General features: G+C 41.9%; 1 protein-coding gene across 1 annotated transcript in view; it reads left to right on the forward strand.

Moving 5' to 3' along the window:
• Positions 1-770: 770 nt before the first annotated feature.
• The window catches only part of LOC125466586 (claudin-16-like), a 33,933-nt gene continuing 14,035 nt past the window's right edge, over positions 771-20,668 (forward strand). The window contains exons 1-2 of the mRNA XM_048561255.2: positions 771-1,098; positions 8,973-9,075. Coding sequence (XP_048417212.1) covers positions 985-1,098; positions 8,973-9,075 — 217 coding nt within the window. The 5' untranslated portion in view covers positions 771-984. The remainder of the gene's footprint in view (positions 1,099-8,972; positions 9,076-20,668) is intronic.

Here is a 20,668-nt window from a genome sequence, read left to right on the forward strand (position 1 = left end):
CCCACCTAGCCTGCACATCTCTGAACACTGTGGGCAATTTACCATGGCCAAGCCACCTAACTTACACACCTTAGGGCTGTGGGAGGAAACTGGAGCACCTGGAGGACGTGGGGAGAAAGTGCAAACTCCGCACAGACAGGCGCCCGAGGGTGGAATTGAACCTGGTTCCCTAGCGCTGTGAAGTGGCAGTGCTAACCACTGAGCCACCATGCTGTCCCATTGATCTCTTTACTAGATGATAATGATAGAGTGGAGGATACACCAGGCCGCAAAGCTATAGATTGTGATTGAATACAACTCTGCCACAGCTGATGGCCCACAGAGCCTGTGTGTGTGTCCGCTTGTGCCAATATTGCTGATGATATGCTTGCACATGAGACAACCATGGACTAAGGCCCAACGTCCCACTGATAATGAATCCAGATGAGCAGTAAAATGGTGAGCTACCAGGGATTGTCCTAACCCCTGAGGGCATAACAACGGGTAGTGGAGGGAAATAAACAGGCAAATGTAAGGAAATACTTTTGGGAGTGAATTGAAGAGTTAAATGTTACATTTTATGACCAAAAAAAGCTGCTGTAATAGGTGAAAGCTAACACCTTACTAAAGAAAGCATAAATATTCAAACAAAAGGGAATTAGGTGAGGGGCTGCCTGGATTTTTCCAGCTCCAACCAGCTGTCAAGTCAAAATTTCCGGTTGCACATTTGATTTTTATGGGTCCCTGAGCACAGAGAGGTCAGAATAATTAGATTCTGTGGTTGTGGAAGTGACTGATTATTTACAATGATTCCTGAGTGTGTCGAGTGGAGGTAATGTTTGAGCAAACGTTGCCTTTCAGGCTATACTTTCCAAAAAAAGAATTTTTTTTTTCTTGAGTGAATTCAGGCAGCTTTTTCTTTCGTTTGTGAGTCCATTTCACTTTTGTTGTTAAATTCTGACGTTAAACGTTCTTTCCTCACAAGTGCCTCAGCCTAAGGTGAAGATGATTTTCGTGCTGCAAATTATGTCTTTCACTTTGGCCTTTGTGTCAACTTTTTTCTTGGTTGTGGCTACCTGGACAGATTGTTGGATGGTGAATGCTGATGACAGTTTGGAGGTAAGCAAGCAAAGACTGGCTTTGGTAAAAATCCCCCTTTCCCTTTCCCAGCAAGACTCCACAAACTCCTTACTCTCCACACCAGGCTCTGTGCTGTTGAGTGGTGGCATTCTGAAGTAGTGGGCTGCATCGTTTCCATTTGGAACAGGTCTGTCTTCTACCACACTGCAGAGTGAAACATGGTTAGCAGGTTCAAGTCCTCCGCCAGAGCTTCACAAGATAAGCTGGAGCCCGCAGTGTCAGGGCTGAGTGAGTGCTGTGTTGTCAAAGGTGCTGACTTTTGGCACGATGTTAAAACCAAAGCTCCCCCCCTGCCCTCTCAGGTGGATGTAAAGGTCTAGTCATGCATTTCATTGTTTGTTTGTGGGATCTTACTGTGCAAAAATGATCTGTACCCCCGCCCTCCTACCTTCTGGCATGACTGCACCGAAGTATTTTGGGACATTCTAAGGTTGGGTACCAGGAAAGCAAGATTTTTTTCATCTTAGATGTGATGTATTGGCAATGACAACAATACAGATTGTGTCAAGGAAGGATAAGCGAGGAGTGAACATGGTGTTCCTCTTCTGCATCAACCCTGTGGAAAAACTCAGTCCTCTAATACAACTGTGATTGCTCTCTCTCATTCAGATTTACACATCCAACCCTGTGGCTTCTGCTTAACTGAGAACGTGATAATCTCTGTGCCCTGTTTAAAGAGGGTTTTTGCTGGAATTCTGCAGAGGTTTCAGAAACAATGACAATATATATGGGTGAACGAATAACTCTGTAAAGTGTCATGCAGGGTTCGGGCCTGTTTTTAATGGTTTTGGTGTTGATAGGGTTTTGGTGTATTTTACAATTCCTTCATCCTTCATTAGGCCCATTGGCCTAAATACATGGAATTCCATCAGTTAGAATGGTGGGCTCCAGAACTGCACACTGTTTTTGAGGATTTGACTGAATTCTGCTGATCTGTCGACAAAAATTGCAGATCAGGAACCTTGCTCTCCAAGACAGGAGTTACAAAGTATTCTGCGCAACTCAGTGCAGAGCGGATTAAAGGGATTGGAGGATTGGTTGGGAGGATGAGGCTCAAAAAGACAATCTTACACTTTAAGCTCAGTAAGTGAGAAGAGCTGAATTGGACTTCGATAGTTATCATGCTAATGTTTTTTGCACTAAGAACGCTGGAAGAACGTCATTGACCCTTGTTGCATGGCCTGTTTACTGCTTAAGAAACTGGCACATGCCAGAGGCACTGAATGGCCTTTATTTGTTCCTAACATATGTTCTGATGATGGCACATGTTGTACTTATGTTGTAACACTTGCCCTTTGTCGTAAAACTATGCTAAAGTGTTCAACTAATGGCCTGTAGGTTGGCACTATGCCAGTCCTAGCTCCATTAACACATCCTGGCTAAGGGGGCTTGTGATGGCACATCTTGCCGAAGCCCAGTGATTCAGGCTGTGGGATTTGGAGGGGTTTGTAGCTCTAATCACCTGCCTTTTTTCCATGGCTATGTACACGTCCTTGGAGAGGGAACATGCTGTCTCCACCAGAAGCCTCAAAGTTTTCAGAGAGAAGTGGGCACCAAAGTGCTGGAGTGCATTATCTCCCCTCCCCAACACGACTTTGAATTAGACCTTCTCTTTTTTCCTCTCTGTTATTGATATATGGCCCTGTTCCATTGCACCTAGGGGGCAATATTTGCAGTTTGTTGATTGTATGCTTGGCTCAATTAGCAGTGGATTTATTTAAAAATAAAAGAGCTGGGCCCTACTCCTGTGGGGAGTTGGTCTCTGCACAGAAAATGGATCCAGAAGGGAAAATTGGAAGCTTTTGTTTGTGCTAAACTATAGATTTGGCATAAAATATAGAAACATAGAAGAAAGGAGCAGGAGGATGCCGTTCAGCCCTTCAATCTTCTCTGCCATTCATCATGATCATGGTTGATCATCCAACTCAATTGCCTAATCCTGCTTTCTCCCTATAACTTCTGATCCCATTCGCCCCCAAGTGCTATATATAGTCACCTCTTGGACACATTCAATGTTTTGGCATCAAATGTTTCCTGTGGTAATGAATTCCACAGGCTCACCACTCTTTGCTAGAGAAATGTCTCCTAACCTCCATCCTAAAACGTCCGCCCTGAATCTTCAGACTGTGACCCCGGTTCTAGATGCACCCACCATCGGGAACATCCTCTGAGCATGTACCCTGTCTAGCTCTGACAGAATTTTATAAGTCTCTGAGATCCCACCCTCATTCGTCTGAACTCCAGCAAAAACAATCCCAACCGAGTCAATCCACCGTCATCTCCAGAATCAGCCTGATCAACCTTCGCTGCACTCCCTCAAATGCAAGAGCACCCTTCCTTAGAAAAGGACACCAAAACTGTGCACGATATTCCAGGTGTGGCCTCACTAAGGCCCTGTACAACTGCAACAACATATCCCTGCTCCTGTATTCGAAACTTCTCACAATGAAGGCCGACATCCCATTTGCCTTCCTTACCACCCGCTGCACCTTCATGCTTACCTTCAGCGACTGGTGTACAAGGCCACCCAGGTCCTGCTGCACACTCCTATCTCCCAATTTACAGCCATTCAGGCTTTAATCTTATTTCTTATTTTTGCTTCCAAAGTGAATAACATCATATTTATCCAAATTATACTGCATCTGTCATTGATTTGTCCACTCACCCAAACTGTAGCGATCATGGTGTAGGGTCTCTGCACCTCGTCACGGTTCACCCTCCCACCCTACTTCGTATTATCTGCAAACTTGGAGATGTTACATTTTGTTCCCTCATCCAATCGTTAATGTATATTGTGAATAGCTGGGTTCCAGCATTGATCCCTGTGGTCCCCTACTAGTTACTGCCTGCCAATTTGAAAGAAACCCATTAATTCCTATTCTTTGTTTCTTCTTGGCCAGCCAGTTTCCTATCCATCACAATGCACTTCCTCCAATCTCATGCGCCATAACCCTGCACAATAATCTCTTATGCACGACTTTGTCAAGCACTTTCTGAAAGTTCAAACATTGAATGGCTCCCCCTTGTCAGCTACGAGTTATATCTTCATAGAATTCCGCATTTGTCAAGCATGATTTCCCCTTCATAAATCCATGCTGACTCTGTCTGACCCTGCCATTGCTTTCTAAATGCTCCACTATAAAGTCTTTGATAATGAAGTGTAGAATTTTCCCCACTACCAAAGTTAGGCTTACAGGTTTATAATTCCTTGCTTTCTCTCTATCACCCTTTTTGAAGATTGGAATGATATTAGACAGCACTGTGGCTCAATGGTTAGCACTATTGCCTCACAGTGCCAGGTACCTGGGTTCAATTCCACCCTCAGGAGACTGTCTGTGTAGAGTTTGCACATTCTCCCCGTGTCTGTATGGGTTTCCTCTCGGTGCTCTGGTTTCCTCCCACAGTCTAAAGATGTGCAGGGCAGTTAGATTGGCCATGCTAACTTGCCCATAGTGTCCAGGGATGTTTGGGTTAGGTGGGTAGACATGGGAAAATGCAAGGGCAAGGGAGTGAATTGAGGTAGGATGCTCTTCGGAGGGGCAGTGTGGACTTGTTGGGCCAAATGGCCTGTTTCCCCACAGTATAGATTCTATGATTCTGTAATTAGCTACCCTTCAATCTGCAGGGACTGATCCAGAGTCTATAGAGTCCTGGAAGATGACCACCAATACATCCACTACATTTAGAGCCACTTCCTTAAGTACTCTGGGAAGTAAATTATCAAGTCTTGGTGATTTATCCATCCTCAATCCCATCAATTTTCCCAGCACTATTTCTCTATGAATATTGATCTCCCTCAATTCTTCCTTCTCACTAAACCTTGTGCTTTCCAACATTTCTGGTGTTTGATTTTGTGTTCTTTTGCGAAGACAGAACCAAAGTATGTATTCAGTTGCTCACCCATTTCTTAGTTCCTTATTATACATTCCATTGTTTGTGTCTGTAGGAGACCTACTGGTAAATCTCTGAAAGTTTTTTTTGCTGCCTATGGATATCAGTCTGTTAAACACTTCCAACTCATTGGTGGAGGCTGAGGAGAAAGTGTTCCATCAGCATTGTCAACTGGAGATTGCATGTAACTGGAGGAGAGGACTAGGGAGAATTCAGAAACACCCAGATCCCTCAAAGATCTAGGAAATCTGAATGGTGGCTGGTGTGGACCTGCTGAATCACATAGACATACAGATCAGCCATGCCCAGTCAGTGCAGAGTTAGACGATTTAAAAGATTAAATTATGGATGCAAGCATCTCTGTAAAGGCCAACAATTATTGTCCATTCCTAACAGCCTTTGAGAAAGAGATGACATTGGACTTTTGCAGACCATTGGTGTATGCATACACACACAATGCTGTGAGTAAGGGGTTTCATGCCTCATTTAACCTTTCTGTAGCCATGCCATCCAACTGAATGGTAGGCCTTTGCAGAGGCCTTAGCACCTTGCTAACACAGGCTAGACTGGGTAAGGTTGGCCGATTTCTTTCCCTGAACTGCATTAATGAGTGTGAGGCTTTTTTGTTAACAATTCAATCATTTAAGGATGATCATTCCTTTTTATCCCACATTTATTAATTAATTTCCTTTCAATAGTACTAGCTACTGGGGCGAAATTTATTGACCAGGCTTTGGGATTGATAGCTCAGTAATATAATCACTCCACTACGCTACCCTCCCCTAGTCAGGCCTCAGAACTTCTCCAGGACAAATTAGCCTGGGCTACTGCTCCTGCAGTGCAGAGATTCCTAATGGTAGGTTTTCTTGTCTGATTCCTCCCTTGATTGAATAGTTTTGCTGGCAGATCATTGAAGCTTTAAGAATGGCTGCTTGGGCAAGTGGATTTCAGTAGAACATAACATTAGTGCAGCTTAAAGGCTTCAGCGTTGGGGGAGGGAATGAGGAAATGAAGAAGGGGGAACTTCTTTTATTTTCATCTGAAAGAAATAGGGCAGTGCAGTAATGTTGAGCACAAATGCGAACATGAACCCGGAGCCTCCTCTGCAGGCAGATATAAGAAAAATGCGCAGTTTGTGTAGTAACAAGAAAAGTAACAAGAAAACAAGCCATTTGGCCTAACAAACCCCTATTGACTACAATGCACACAAAGAATCCTTCAACATACTGACAGCTCCAGGGTAATGACTGTCTTCCTGGCTGATTCGTTTCAACCCCATGCTCTGCATCGCTGAAACAAACACTAATGGAGCTGATGCCGTCTCCTGCCTCTGGAAATCCATTTGCATCAAATGAGGCGGTTTATTCAACTTGGCAAATGTGAGCATTTAGAATCTACCCTTTCCCAGGTTACCCTTCAGCCTGGTGACATTACCAACTTCTAAACTCTTTAGATATGTGGTTCCAGTTCTAAACTCTTCAGAATATTATAATATTACAAGCACTTTGGGATATTTTCTCCATTCAAAAGGCACCATGTCAGGGCAGGTTGTTGTTATTTATCAGATCAACATCCTCTTTATTTCTAACATTTTTCGATGTTTCCGGCTTCCTGGATCTTACTCCAGCTTTTGCTCATTTTTCATACCTGTTTGCTTTTCGTTCTTCTCAGTTCCTTTATCTCTTTTTAGGATTGGATGTTTTCCAAGACACTGGGGCATAGGGACAGGAGTTTGCCATTCCGCTCCTCAAGCTTCTTCTGTCATTTAGTACGATCATGATTGATCTGCAACTTAATTCTGTTTGAATGTTTCACTTCTGCAGACTTTAATACCCTTGCCTAACAAAAAAAGTGCCTTGGTTTTGAAATTTTCAATGGACCCCCAGCCTCAAAAAACTTTCTCATAGAATGGAATCCAGTTTAGAAAGAAGCTATTCAGCCCATTGCGTGTGCATTGACCCGCCAAATAGTATCCCAGTTCTAGAGATAGTAGGAACTGCAGATGCTGGAGAATCTGAGATAACAAAGTGCGGAGCTGGATGAACACAGCAGGCCAAGCAGCATTGTAGCGGCAGGAAAGCTGATGTTTCGGGCCTAGCCCCATCATCAGAAATTGGGGAGGGGAAGAGGGTTATGAAATAAGTAGGGAGAGAGGGGGAGGTGGATCGAAGATGGATAGAGGAAATAGGTGGGCACCCCCACTCTATCCCTATAACCCCACATTTCTCATGGCTAATCCATCTTGCCTTCACATTCTTGCACACTATGGGCAATTTAGCAAGGCCAATCCACCTCTCCAATGCATCTTTGGACTGTGGGAGAAAAACCACACAGACTCATGGAGATAACAAGGTGTAGAGCTGAATGAACGCAGCAGGCCAAGTAGCATCAGAGGAGCAGGAAGGCTGATGTTTTGGGCCTAGACCCTTCTTCAGAAATCCCTCTCAGGCTCTTGGAGAATGTCAAACTCCGCACAGTTGCCTGAGTCTGGAATCCAATCCAGGTCAGTGGCGCTGTGAGGCAGTAGCATTAACGCTAAGCAACCCATTCTGGAAGAGAATTTTCTGTATTTCCACTCCCTTTTGAGTAAGGAAGCTTTCCCTGTTTTCATCTGGGGCAACCTGGCTCTAGTTTAAAGTTATATTCCTGTGTTTTGAACTCCACCACCAGTTTCTCTCTGTTTACACCATTGATTCCTTTAATCACCTTAAACAACCCAATTACATCTTCATTTACGTGTCTCCAAATTCTGCTCCATGCTCGGCAATTGAAAGCTCAGGAATTGAGAGAGTTGCTGCTTGACCCTGACTTGTCCAATCTTTGAAGCACAAATGTATTGCAAACTTGAAAAGACTAGCTTCTGTTGAAAAGTTGCTGTAGTCCTTTCTTGACACCAGTTATGCAGTACAGAAACAATAAATGTTTATATTGCATGCTCTCCTTAAGAATACAACAATATTGATCCATGGCGAAAGACAATAAAATCAGAAAATGAACCTCTGAAGCAAATGAAAATCTGAAGCAAATGAAAATCTGAAGCAATTTCAACCTTACGAGAATTTCACACATTGGTGAAGATTTACTGGCAGTGTATAGCTGTTCAAATAAATAAAATGGGCTAACCATGGTAGACATGATCTAATGGTACTGACCAGTGGGATAATTGTTATTGACATGGATCTGCTACTCTGTGCAGTGAGTGATACGTTATAAGCACAGCCAGACTCATCATCCCCAGTGAGATGACCGTTAAGAATGAAGCTAGTTTAAGTGTAAGTTGAGGACAAAGATAGAGGACTGTCATCAGTGGTCATGGTAGTGTGTGATAATTTCGCAGGGTAGTTACTTAGAGGGTCAGCCTGATTTTTTGGGATATGGCCACAAATTCCATTGTGACAGCCAGGGGAATTTCAATGAATTGATAATGTCAGTGAATCTGGAATTGAAAACGAGTCTGACCAACGTTGATCATGAAAACATCACCAATGATTGAAAAACAAAAATCTCATTCACTCATGTCCATTTGGGAAGGATGTTTAACATCCTTACCTAGTCTAGCTTCCACATGACTCCAGACACATGGCAATGTGATCGGGTCTTAAGTCCAAACCCCTCTCCCCTCTTGCCCCTTGAAGTGGCTTCATAATACACACACTTCAGGGACAATTAGGGATGTGCAACAAATTCTTACTATGCATACATCCCACGAAGACATAAAGAGATGTGCTAATAGAATAAGATGGAGTAAATAGTGTGGGAAGAAGTTCATGTAGAGTATGAATTCTAAGATTCTATATTATAAACTTGATGTAGGTATAGATATGAGCATCTGATCTCTAAGTAAGATAGGCTCATGCTCAAACAGACCTGGGGTAGAGGTGAGTGGTAAATAAATAGGACCACACTGACTGATGCAGATAAACGCAAATGATCCTAATTCTTTTTCTGGCTCCCATTCCCAGGTCAGTCAGAAATGCAGGGGTTTGTGGTGGGAGTGCGTCACAAACTCCATGGATGGAATCAGAACATGTGATCAATACGACTCCATATTAGCAGAACATCCACGTAAGTAGCTACAGAAGGCCAAGTGTCTGCTGCACTGATCTAGCAGTTCATTGGCCAGAGTGCTGGAGAGTTCCAAGTTGGCTGCACCAATGTGAAATGTAATCAGTAATCCTACAGCCATTGTAGGTGATGGCTCAATTAGAATTGGTCTTTGTAGAGTTACACAGTCTGTGAAAAAGGGAACATTTTCCCATTATTGTGAGAGTCCATTCAGACTGCAAAATAATCCCAAGTGCTACATGTTTTCCTTGTCATAGTATCTTTAAGCCTCAGAAAGAAGCCATTTGGACCATGTGTCAATGGCAATCTCCATAGAGCAAATCATCCAGTCCTATTCCCTGTCTCTCTCCCTGTTGATCTGTTGGTGACCATGAATTTCTTAAAAACATTGTGTCTTTCTGTTTCCATCACCATCATGTTCTGCAGGTTCTAGGATATTAGCACACTGCAAAATAAATTTCTTCCACACCTACCCCCTTGTAACTTTGCCACAAACCCCTTAAATCCGTATCCCCTAGTCCTTATAGAAATGGTCATTGTGAACAATATTTCTTTGTCTACTTTACTTCAGGCTGTCTTAGTCTTGTACATCTGTAATGATGACAGTTTAGAACCCAAAAGTAAACCATGGTTAATTTTTAACTTTTAATTCCAAAGCATTTTTTTTGTTTTTAAAAGAGGACAGCTACAGATCCAAAAAAAAGGACTCTGAAAGTACAAAGACAAAGTTGCTGGAAAAGCTCAGCAGGTCTGGCAGCATCTGTGGAGGAGAGAACAGACTTACCATTTCGGGTCCAGTGACCCTTCCTCAGAACTGATGGTGGCTGGGAAAATGTCAGTTTATATGCAGGAATTAGGGAGGTGGGTGGGGTAGGGAGGAAACAATAGGATAGTACCCTAGGAGAGAGAAAGACAGTGGGCAGACAAAGGAGATGCTAACAATCAGGCTGGGAGGGTGAATAGTTGTTATTGGGGACTGTTAGTGACTAACAACAGGGGGTTTGTGATGGCAGGCTACGTGTTAACAAGGCCTGGTGCATGGGGTGACACAATGGGACATGGGAGAGTTTAGGCCCTAAAATTATTGAACACAACATTGAGTCCGGAGGGTTGCGGGGTCCCCAAGCGGAAAATGAGGTGTTGTTCCTCCAGCTTGCGTTGGACTTCACTGGAGCACTGCAGCAAGCCGGAGACAGAACTCCTTTTAAAGATAAATTCGTTTGGTCTGTTGAAAAATATAAATGATGTGGATGAGAATATAGAAGGCATGGTTAGTAAGCTTGGAAATGACACCAAAATTGGTGACATGGCACACAACGAAGAAGGTTTTCTGAGATTACAAACGGAGCTTGATCAAATGGGTCAATGCGTTCAAAAACAGTGGATGGAGTTCAATCTGGACAAATGTGAGATATTGCATTTACAAACAAGGGGAGGGCTTACATAATTAATGGTAGGGCCTTGGGTTGTGTTGTAGAACAGAGGGACTAGGGGTTCAGGTATATAATTCATTAAAGTTTGCATCAGATATAGGCAGGGTGGTTAAAAAGGCGTTTGGCACGCTTCCCTTCGTTACTCAGTCCTTTGAGTATTGGACTTGGGATGTCGTGTTAAGGTTGTACAGAACATTGGTGAGGCCTCTTCTGGAATACTGTGTCCTGTTCTGCTTGCCCAGTTATATGGAGGATGTTATTAAACTGGAGAGGATTCAGAAGAGATTTACCCGGACGTTGCTGGGTATAGAAGGTTTGAGTTATAAAGAAAGGCTGGGACTTTTTCACTGCAGCATAGGAGGTTGAGAAATGACCTGATAGAAGTTTATAAAATAATGAGAGGTATAGATAGAGGTAATGGTAGTTGTCTTTTCCTTAAGATGGGGAATTTCAAGATTAGGGGGCACATTTTTTTTGGTGAGAGGACAGAGATTTGAAAAAGATTGAGGCAATTTCTTTTATGCAGAGGATGGTTCACGTGTGGAATGAACTTCCTGAGGAAGTGGTGGATGTGGGTACAATTATAACATGTAAAAGACATTTCTTTGGCTACATGAATAGGAAAGGTTTAGAGGGATTTGGGCCAGGAGCAGGCAGGTGAGACTAATTTAGTTTGGAATTATGTTTGGCATGGACTGTTTGGACCGAAAGACCCGTGTCCTTGCTGTATGACTCTGTGAAAAGCATTAATAAGGCAGGGATTTTTTTTCAAATGAACCTTGTTCCAATCTCAAGGGGGTGGATGGGTAAAGAAGGAACGGCTCATTTTGAATTTGACAGACAAATCGAAAGAATTCGAGTGGATACATTGTGATTTTGATACAATTTTGTTTTAAAAAGAAAAGTGAAAACGACAAAAGTCTTTCTTAAGTTTGCATTCGATGGCAATGTGCTCCTAATAGGATTAGGAGAAGTCAAGTTGAAAGTTCTGGTGCTTGAACCGTTAAAAGATAGTGAGATACATAGGATTAGAATCTCACCTGAAAGTCTGTAAACTTGAAATTATAAAAGAGATAGCATAACCCCTCTTCTCTCCTTCTACCTCTCCCTCACCTTTGATGGTTTGCATCTCTTTGAATGGCCTTTGCACAGAAATTAGTCAGTTGGAAACATGGGTGATTTACTCGCAGTGGTTAATCGATGAATAATCTGCCACAAAAGATTTTAGTGATGGGAAAAATAAACCTTTCAGTTGTGTGTAAGTGCACTTCTGAATATAAAAAAAAGATAAATAAATGAGTTAGTAAGTGGTTTACAGATAAAAAGAGAGACAAGTGGTAAGGGTTAGTGAAAAAGAGAGAGCTAGATAGAAGAGGGAAGAAAGTGGAGAAAGAGAATTTCAGAAAAAAATGGCAGAGAATGGAATTTGAGGTAAGGCAGCTTGAGCTAGCAGGCAAGAAACCTACAGTATCCAATGAAGAGGCCACTGGCTCAGATTTAAGGATGGATGCAATTCAGTTTGTACGTGTGATTCTTAAATATGAGGGGGCAGAAGTAAAAGTTTTCTTTCTTACTTTCAAATGGTAGCACATTGGCAAATATGGCCAGTTCAGCAGTGATCCTTATTACTGTGAGGGAAGCTTTTGGGGAAAGTGCACAAAGCCTGCTTTCTCTGTACTGAGGAGAGAGCCACTGCTTATGCAGTAGTAAAGTGGAATATCTCAAATGTGCATCGATTAATGACAATGGCGCATTATCAAAAAGTCTGTTCTGCCAGGGAACAGCATGGCTGGATGTACTGGGTATGTGAAAGGCTTTTGACCAGTGGGTATGAATGTTTAATACAGAAAGCACTCAAAATGAATTCTTCTTGAGGAGTTCAAAAACTCTCTATCATTCCCAATGGAAAGGCACATGGAGGAAACACGAGTGATGGAGTACACATTGGCTAACGGTTGTGAATCAATCCATAACCACTTGCTTCAAAACTCCTTCCTCAGTTGTCCCCAAGCAACTGGAAAGGTTAGTGTTAGAGAAAGCTGAGCGTTAATGGGAGTGAGAGGAAAGAGTTGGGACCTTTTGTCAGGATAAAAAGGGTGGTGCTACATTGAAAGGTGAGACCAAGATGCTGTGTCAGTTTTGACTGCTGTAAGGTAGGGTCAACTGTCGGAGGCTATGGGAAAGCCAGTGAGATTTATTGGGACACATATACCTCGGCAGAGAATAAGAGTCAGTCAGAAAGCAAAGCAGACCAGGCTACGGCTGCGTCTACAGCAATTAATCCCTGTAAAGCTATTCTATAGAGTGCAGATGAGGTTAAAAAAGTCACTGAGAGTTAACGTGATTTTGAACCCAAATGAAGATGGTCATGATTTCCAAGGTTGAAGTGAGCAAATGCTAGCAAGTGATGCTGGAGAGAATCAAACTTTACTGCTGGAAAGACTACCATGGCCTTCCCACAATGCAGCCAGTACCAAGATAAAAGGGGTTGAAAGGCCTTCGATCAGTCGTGGGGAGTTATTGGAGAAGATTCCTAGGGATAACATTTACTCATAGTAGGAAAAATATGGACCTATTTGCTATAGACAGCATGGCTCTGTGTGGGGAAGTTCTTGTCTCACAAACTTGCTTGAGTTTTTTGAGGAAACGTCAAAGGTGGTTGATGAGGGCAAGGCAGCAGTTGTTGTCTATATGGGCTTTAGCAAGGTCTTTGACAAGGTCCCTTATACCAGGCTACTACAAAAAGTGAAGTCACTTGGGAAAAGTGGTGAGCTGTTAAGATGGTTACGGAACTGGCTTAGTCATAGAAGACAGAAAGTAATGCAAGGGTGTTTTCCAGACTGGAGATCTGTGACCAATGGTATTCCAAAAGGATCAGCACTGGGACTCCCTGTATTGTCTGTAATATGTAGATGACTTGGAGGAGAAAATGAGTGGCCTGATTATTTGGGTTGCTGAAGTCACAAAAGTTGGGAACATAAGAACCAGGAGCAGGAGTGGACTGTCTGACCCTTTGAGCCTGCTCTTCCATTCAATAAGATCATGGCTGATCTTTTCATGGGCTCAGTTCCACTTACCCACTCCCTCACCATAGCCCTTAATCCCTTCAATCTTCTAAAGGTTATCTATCTTAGCTTTAAAAATGATCAATGAGAAGGCTTCAACTACTTCACTGGGCAGGGAATTCCACAGATTCACACTCTTTGGGTGATGAAGTTCCTCCTCAATTCAGTCCTAAATCTGCTCCTCCTTATTTTGAGGCTAGGCCCCCTTTTAATAGTTTCACCCACCAGTAGAAACAACCTCCCTGCTTCTATCTTGCCTATTCCCTTCATAATTTTACATGGCCCTATAACATCCCCCTTCATTCTTTTAAATTCCAAAGAATATAATCCCAGATTATTCAAACTCTCCTCATAACCAACTCTCTCAACTCTAGTGAATCTCGTCTGCACCCCAAAAACTGCGGATAGCAAGTAGGATTGCAAGAGGATACAACAGGATATGGATAGGTTGGAGACCTGGACACTGAAATGGCAGATGGACCTTAATCCAAACAGATACAAGGTGATGCATTTTGGAAGATCTACTGCAGGAGGAAAATTTATGATAAGTGGCAGAACCCTTTTACTAGCATTAACGTACAGGTCCACAGTTCTTTGGAAGTGGCAACACAAATGGATAAAGCGGTCAAGAAGGCATATGGCATGGTCAGGGCAAAAGTACACAAATTGGCAGGTCATGTTATGGAGTCATGGAGTCATCAGCATGAAAACAGACCCTTTGGTCAAACTCATCCACATCGACCAAGTTTCCCAAACTAAATTAATCCCAATTGCCTGCATTTGCTCCATATCACTCCAAATCTTTAGTATTCATGTACCTGTCCCAAATGCCTTTTAAAAGTTGTAACTGTACCTGCCTCTACTGTTTCCTCTGGCATGTCATTCCACACACACACCACCTTCTGTGTGAAAAAGTTGCCCTCAAATCCTTTTTAAATCTTTCTCCACTCACTTTAAAAAAAAGGCCCCTAATTTTGAAATCCTGCATCCTAGGGAAAATATCTTTGCTATTCATTTTATCTATGCCCTCATGATCTTATAAAGCTCTACTAATATCATCTTCAACTTTCTACGATCTAGTGATAAAGGTCCCAGCCTATCCAGCCTCTCTTTATAAATCAAACCCTTCAGTCCCTGCAACATCTTGGTAAACCTTTTCTTATCCCTCTCCAATGTGTTAATATCCTTTCTATAGCAGGGCAACCAGAACTGGACACAGTACTGCAAAAGTGGCTACACTAACCACTAACCAACAGAGAGTATGTCCCTGATTCCCCCCATTGTTTCCAGAATTACTAGGGCTGTTGATGCCATACTCAGCCAAATGTCAAAGGGCTGTCACTCTTACCTCGCCTCTGGAATTCAGCTCTTTTGTCCATGTTTGAACCAAGGCTGTGACGAGTTCAGGAGCTGAGTGGCCCTGACAGAACCCAATCTGGGCGTTGCTGAACAGATTATTGCTGCTTGTCAATGACACCTCCCATCCCTTTACTGATGATCTTGCCCGTGTAGAGAACTTTAGTTGGGCCAGATTTGGAATATTGTGTACTGTGTTGTCACCTCACTGCCAGAGGGATCTATTGGCTTTGGAGGGCAGGGGTAGAAATGCCAATTACTGGGGGACATTAAGATAATGGGGGGGGGGGGGTAAGTGTAAACAAAATGAGAGGCAGGCATTTTACACTGAGAGTGATAAGTACCTGGAATGTGCTGTCAGGAAGGTGTCTTTTGATGCAGGCAGATACAATAGCAATGTTGAAGCGGCATCTTGATAGATATATGAATGCACAAGGAAGATAGGGATATGGACTGTGTAGAGACAAAATGGTTTTTCGTTTAGCTAGGCGTCATATTTTGGCACAGTTTGGGTGAGCCAGAGGGCCCGTTCCTGTTCTATATTGTTCTTTGTTCTTAAAACAGAGTTATATACATTCTGTGATGGACATGGTGACTCATTTCCCACTAATAATTTCACCAAGGTAGATATTTGTCAAGATGGTAGAGAGGGGGTTGACTCAATTCTTTGCTTTTATAAGCTGCCCACTATGATCCAGTCAGATTGGGTCTCAAATTTCACACCCAAATAATTCCAGGAAGCATGACTCAAAGGAAATCTTCAGTGTATCATCCACATTCACAGAGGGTGTTAGAAAGGTACCATCAAACCCTATAGACAATGATCAGGCCACATGCCTCAAGTACTTCATTGACTTGGATAAAAGACTCGATTTTCTCTAAGTTTGCCACCAGGGACTCACCCAGTGCATCCAGCCACTTTAATCCACTTGAATTAGTTTATGGTTACTTAGCACAAAGGTTCAGCACAATCAAGGGAAGAGTTTTAGAACAGAAGAGGAGGTCTCTATACTGAAATACATGGCAGAATTCTAAGAGTGACTCTCATGAGATTATAAGAACATTTGAAAACCTCCCAAGGAGTGACAACTAGGACACCCTCTGAGCCTGGTTCACTGGCTCATATAGAAGTTTAAGAAGCTAGTTATCCAATTGAGACCCAGATCAGGGGAGAAAAGAAGACCTACCACAGCGACAATACAAAAGTAGTATGGACTGATAAATTGTAAAGTGCTTTTGAAAAGCTGAAGACCAATATGAGCTTGTACTTGAAGCTCTAAACTTTAACTAAGCATCTAAAGTAGCCATCACTGAAGTGACATCAGGGTAGGCATGACACCCCTCAAGAGGACAAAGCTAGAACAGAGAGGCCAATTAAGTACATCTACAAAACACTAAACAAGCAGCAGAGACAGTACAGACAGTAAAGAATATTATGAGCTCTCAAATGCTCTGACATATATGTTAAAGATTCGTAGCAGGAGACCACAGTCTATTCCAACCATGAATTTTGAGCACAAGTTTAAGAACCAGTTTATCAGAATATTTGGTTAGAGTTTTCTCCTTCAACCATACATCCAGAAAAACCATCCACCTTGCTGGAAATCAGATGGAATCATAGATGTCCCATTCTGAACTCAAAGACATCTGACTAGAACAGAAAAGATAATATAGGTGTGTGTGTGTGTGTGTGTGTGTGTGTGTGTGTGTGTGTGTGTGTCTATATGTGTGAGTTTGTGTATGTGAGTGGCGAGTGTGCATGTGTGTGTGTGTGTGTGTGTGTGTGTGTGTGTGTGTGTGTGTGTGGATGTGAGTGTATATGTGTGAGTTCGTGTATGTGAGTGTATATGTGTGAGTGTGTGTGTGTGTGAATGCATGTGTGTATGGGTATGTGTGTGTGTGAGTATGTGTCAGGGTATGGGTCGGTGCGTGTATTTTTCTTACCTTTAATACTTAATGCTTTTGCACCCTTGTAATGAAATAAGGATTTGTCCTCATTCATCCTATAAAGAAATGTCATGGACATTGGATCAGATTCCAAAGTACCTTGGACATTTTTAACATTTATTTCCAAAATGTATTTCTGAAAATGAACTATCACAGACAAATGAAATTGCTGTGGATATAAATTCTTTGCTGTCCAGTAAAGATCTCTTGCGGTATCCGTGGACTAAAGCATGCTGATCAGAACTGATGGTGTTTATATTCCACAATTAACAACTTTCAACAGCCATTATGTGACTTGAGCATCTCTTGAAATAGAATAAAGTAATCATGGGTATTTAATAAATTGGATAATGAAGTCAGGGAAAAAATCCAATCCAGCTAAGGTCACGTGTGAATCCTTGGTGTGCGTGTGCTGTGCTTCAGTGTGCGTTATTGCTGAAAAGGTTTTATCCCATTTGAAATAACTACATCAGTGTTGAATCATTGTCAGATTGGCTTTGCTAATAGAGCTCTCTCTTTTGAGTCAAGTGGTTGTGTATTGAATCCCCACTGTAGGAATTGAGTTCCCTATCTAGGGTGATCTTTCTATGTTCCCAGAAGGGAATTCTGCCTTGTCAGGGATTCTGTAACTTAGGTGAAGTGCTGTCACTGATCAGTCACATGCAAGAGATACCAAGGGTCCTCCCATTATCCTGACCAATATTCATCTGCCAACCAGCACCATCAAGTAACAGATTCATACTGTTTTCTATTGTTAGGACTTTGCTGACTACAATTTTTCCTGTGTTATAAAGTAGCCAAATCTGAAAGGAACCCTTTCAGATGCCCTAAAGGTGTGATAGGTATATAAATACAACTTCTTTCCCTCTGGTTTGAATGTATGAGTTTACAAAGATGGAAAGTAAGACATTGAGAACCTGCAGTGTCTCAGAGGTTGGAGCACCATCCAGGAAATGTGCCCTCTGATTTGTGGAGGTATACCCCTGAGATAGTGGGGCAGTATAAATTCTGGGAGGTAGATCAAAGAATTTGTGTCCCTGGATGCCGAACAGTTACAGAGGCAGGACAAAGATTCTTTTGAGGTATTCCAAGAATACATTCCCATTCCTTCTGGTATTGGACTGCTTTGCCTTAACCCAATCCAGTCTGGTGTGATTAATGTGATTATCAACTGATTGATTTTGTTAAAATGGTGCACATGTTAAGTTAACTCTTTAACCAAAGAACTTGTAGCAAGATCTAAAACGCAGAGTGATGTATTCTTTCCCTGGGTCCCAGAAACCAGTGTTGGCGTCAGGAACTCTCTCATACCTGTTACCTTGTTGAAGGATTTAACAACAATTGGAACCAAAGAATGGAGTGGATTTTCTGGGAATCAATCTTGGACAATTCCAACAAATTTTGCTTTGGATCCTTCCAGCAATCATAGAATCCCTATGGTGCAGGTAGAGGCCATTTGGCCCATTGAGTCTGCACTAACCTCCAATGGGTGTCCCATCCTATCCCAGTACCCCACATTTACCATAGTTAACCCTTCTAGCCTATACACTATAGGGCAATTTAGCATGACCAATCCTCCTAACCGGCACATCTTTGGACTGTGGGAGGAAACCCATGCAGACACAGGGAGAATGAGCAAACTCCACATTAACAGTCACCCAGGGCTGGGATTGAACCCAGGTCTATGGGGCTGCAAGCTAGCAGTGCTAACCAGTCAGCCACTATGCTACCCCACTTGGCTTGTGAGAAAAAAATAAACTTTAATTCTGTTTTACACCTGGTGGTAGTAAAGTGAGGATATATGATTGTTTCATATTGAGGAAAGATGTTTAGGATTTTTGTGCTTGAGAGGACAGGTCTGAGAGGGATCTTGTTTGTGTGTGTAAGAACCATCACTTTCATTTTAATAGCTCCTAAAACAGAAAGGGCATTCCTGGATGCATCAAAGTGCCACAATGAGAGAAAAAAAACAGAATAAACCAAATATAGGATAACAAAGTGTGGAGCTGGATGAACACAGCAGGCTAAACAGCATCTTGGAAGCACAAAAGTTGACATTTCGGGCCTAGACCCTTCATCAGTGTTCATCCAGCTTCACACTTTGTTATCGTGGATTCTACAGCATCTGCAGTTCCCATTATCACAAGCCAAATATAAGGTTTGAAGAAATGAACAAAAGGTTAAATAACAGAGAAACTTTAAAGAGAACAATCAAGGAGTAGAAGGTGGAGGATTTATGTAGCTGAAGGCACGGCTGACAATATCATTGGGAATGTTACAGACAAATCATGAGTTCAGGGAGAAGAGGTCATAGGGATAGAAATGGTTGTGGAGAGAGGGAAAGGGAGGTTCTCATGGAATGTCGTTATTGGGATAATAAAGCAGGAATATATAAAAATATTAAACTCAAATAGAAAACTTAAATCCAAAATCCCGCTGCCAAATAAAACTTTCCACTGAGACAAAAGGTTTAGGTTCAAAATAGGGAAAATGTTCGGGAATGTCAGGAAGAATAATTGAGACAAGACATAAGTAGGTTCCTGGGGCAGAAGGTCAGGAATAATGTGGGAGAAGGCAATGAGTTGATGAGAGTCTGAGCTAAGGTGTATTAAATTAACATTCATGGATTTTTATCATTTTCTCATGTTGCAAAGGAGATCCTGTGCAAGATGGGGAAAGAAAAAATCAAGATTTATAGCTGTCATATTCTGAGTGCACAATTAGAAAGACATGTAGAATATGTCACCATAAGTATACAACAAAATAAACACCCAGTCAGAATCAATTTAGTTTAATCAAATGGGATAAAACCAGAAAACCTAAAGTAATACTCATAAATCTATCGAGACAACAATTTAAGAAGGTTGGGTTAAGAAAGGAATTTATAGGACAGATGTCAGGAGTAGGCAAGTTTGAAAGTGCATAGCATTACCAGGATGTACCAAAGTGCAATATTTCAGGTAAAGTCGCTGTTTCTAACATAGAAAACATGCAGACAATTTGTGTATGGCAACATCCCACAGATATGCATTAGATAAATGAACAGATAATTGCTTTTTTACGACAACAATGGGAGATTAAATATTGCCAGAATATGAGGAGACCTCCACTGATCTCCTCTGAAAAAAATATCATGGGATTTTATGAGTCTTCTTGAGAGATTTAATTTCTAATGTAGCACACTATCAATTCAGCACTGAAGCACACGGTCTACACTCAGGCCGCTGGAAGTAGGTTTAAATAAAGATTTAAGGGTGAAGGTGTGCCAAAGCTACTAACCTGCATATTTTTAACATGGCGACAATAATTATAATTAGTCCCTAGGTAAGTTTACCCAATTTGTTACGGTCCCTGTCAGGACATTCCAAATTGTTAAGTTCCCAGGTGAGAAGAGATGAACTGACTTTCTTTCTTTGCTCACTGACATTCTCAGTTGTTCACAACAAGGTTTATATTGAAAATACCCCTTCCCTTGCGCTTACCTTTCTCTCAGACCAAATGAATTTGTGTTTTAAAAGTAGATTTTCTTGAGTTAACAAAAGAGTGAACTAAATAAATGCAAGGAGAAATCATAACACAACACACACATACATACATAGGTTAGGGATAAGAAGTAAGTCCAAAAAAGGGAGTTAAAAAGCATAGTAAGCTCAGTTTCTGAGTCATCGTGAAGGGTAGACGATAGAACATTACAGCTGTTACATTGAATGGTACTGACAGCATTGATATTCATAGTTGAATATCAACTTTGAGGCCCTTGGCTTATTTACAGGTTCACTGAAATACTTTTGT

The sequence above is a fragment of the Stegostoma tigrinum genome, chromosome 28 (genome assembly GCF_030684315.1).
Source record: "Stegostoma tigrinum isolate sSteTig4 chromosome 28, sSteTig4.hap1, whole genome shotgun sequence".
Lineage (NCBI taxonomy): Eukaryota > Metazoa > Chordata > Chondrichthyes > Orectolobiformes > Stegostomatidae > Stegostoma > Stegostoma tigrinum.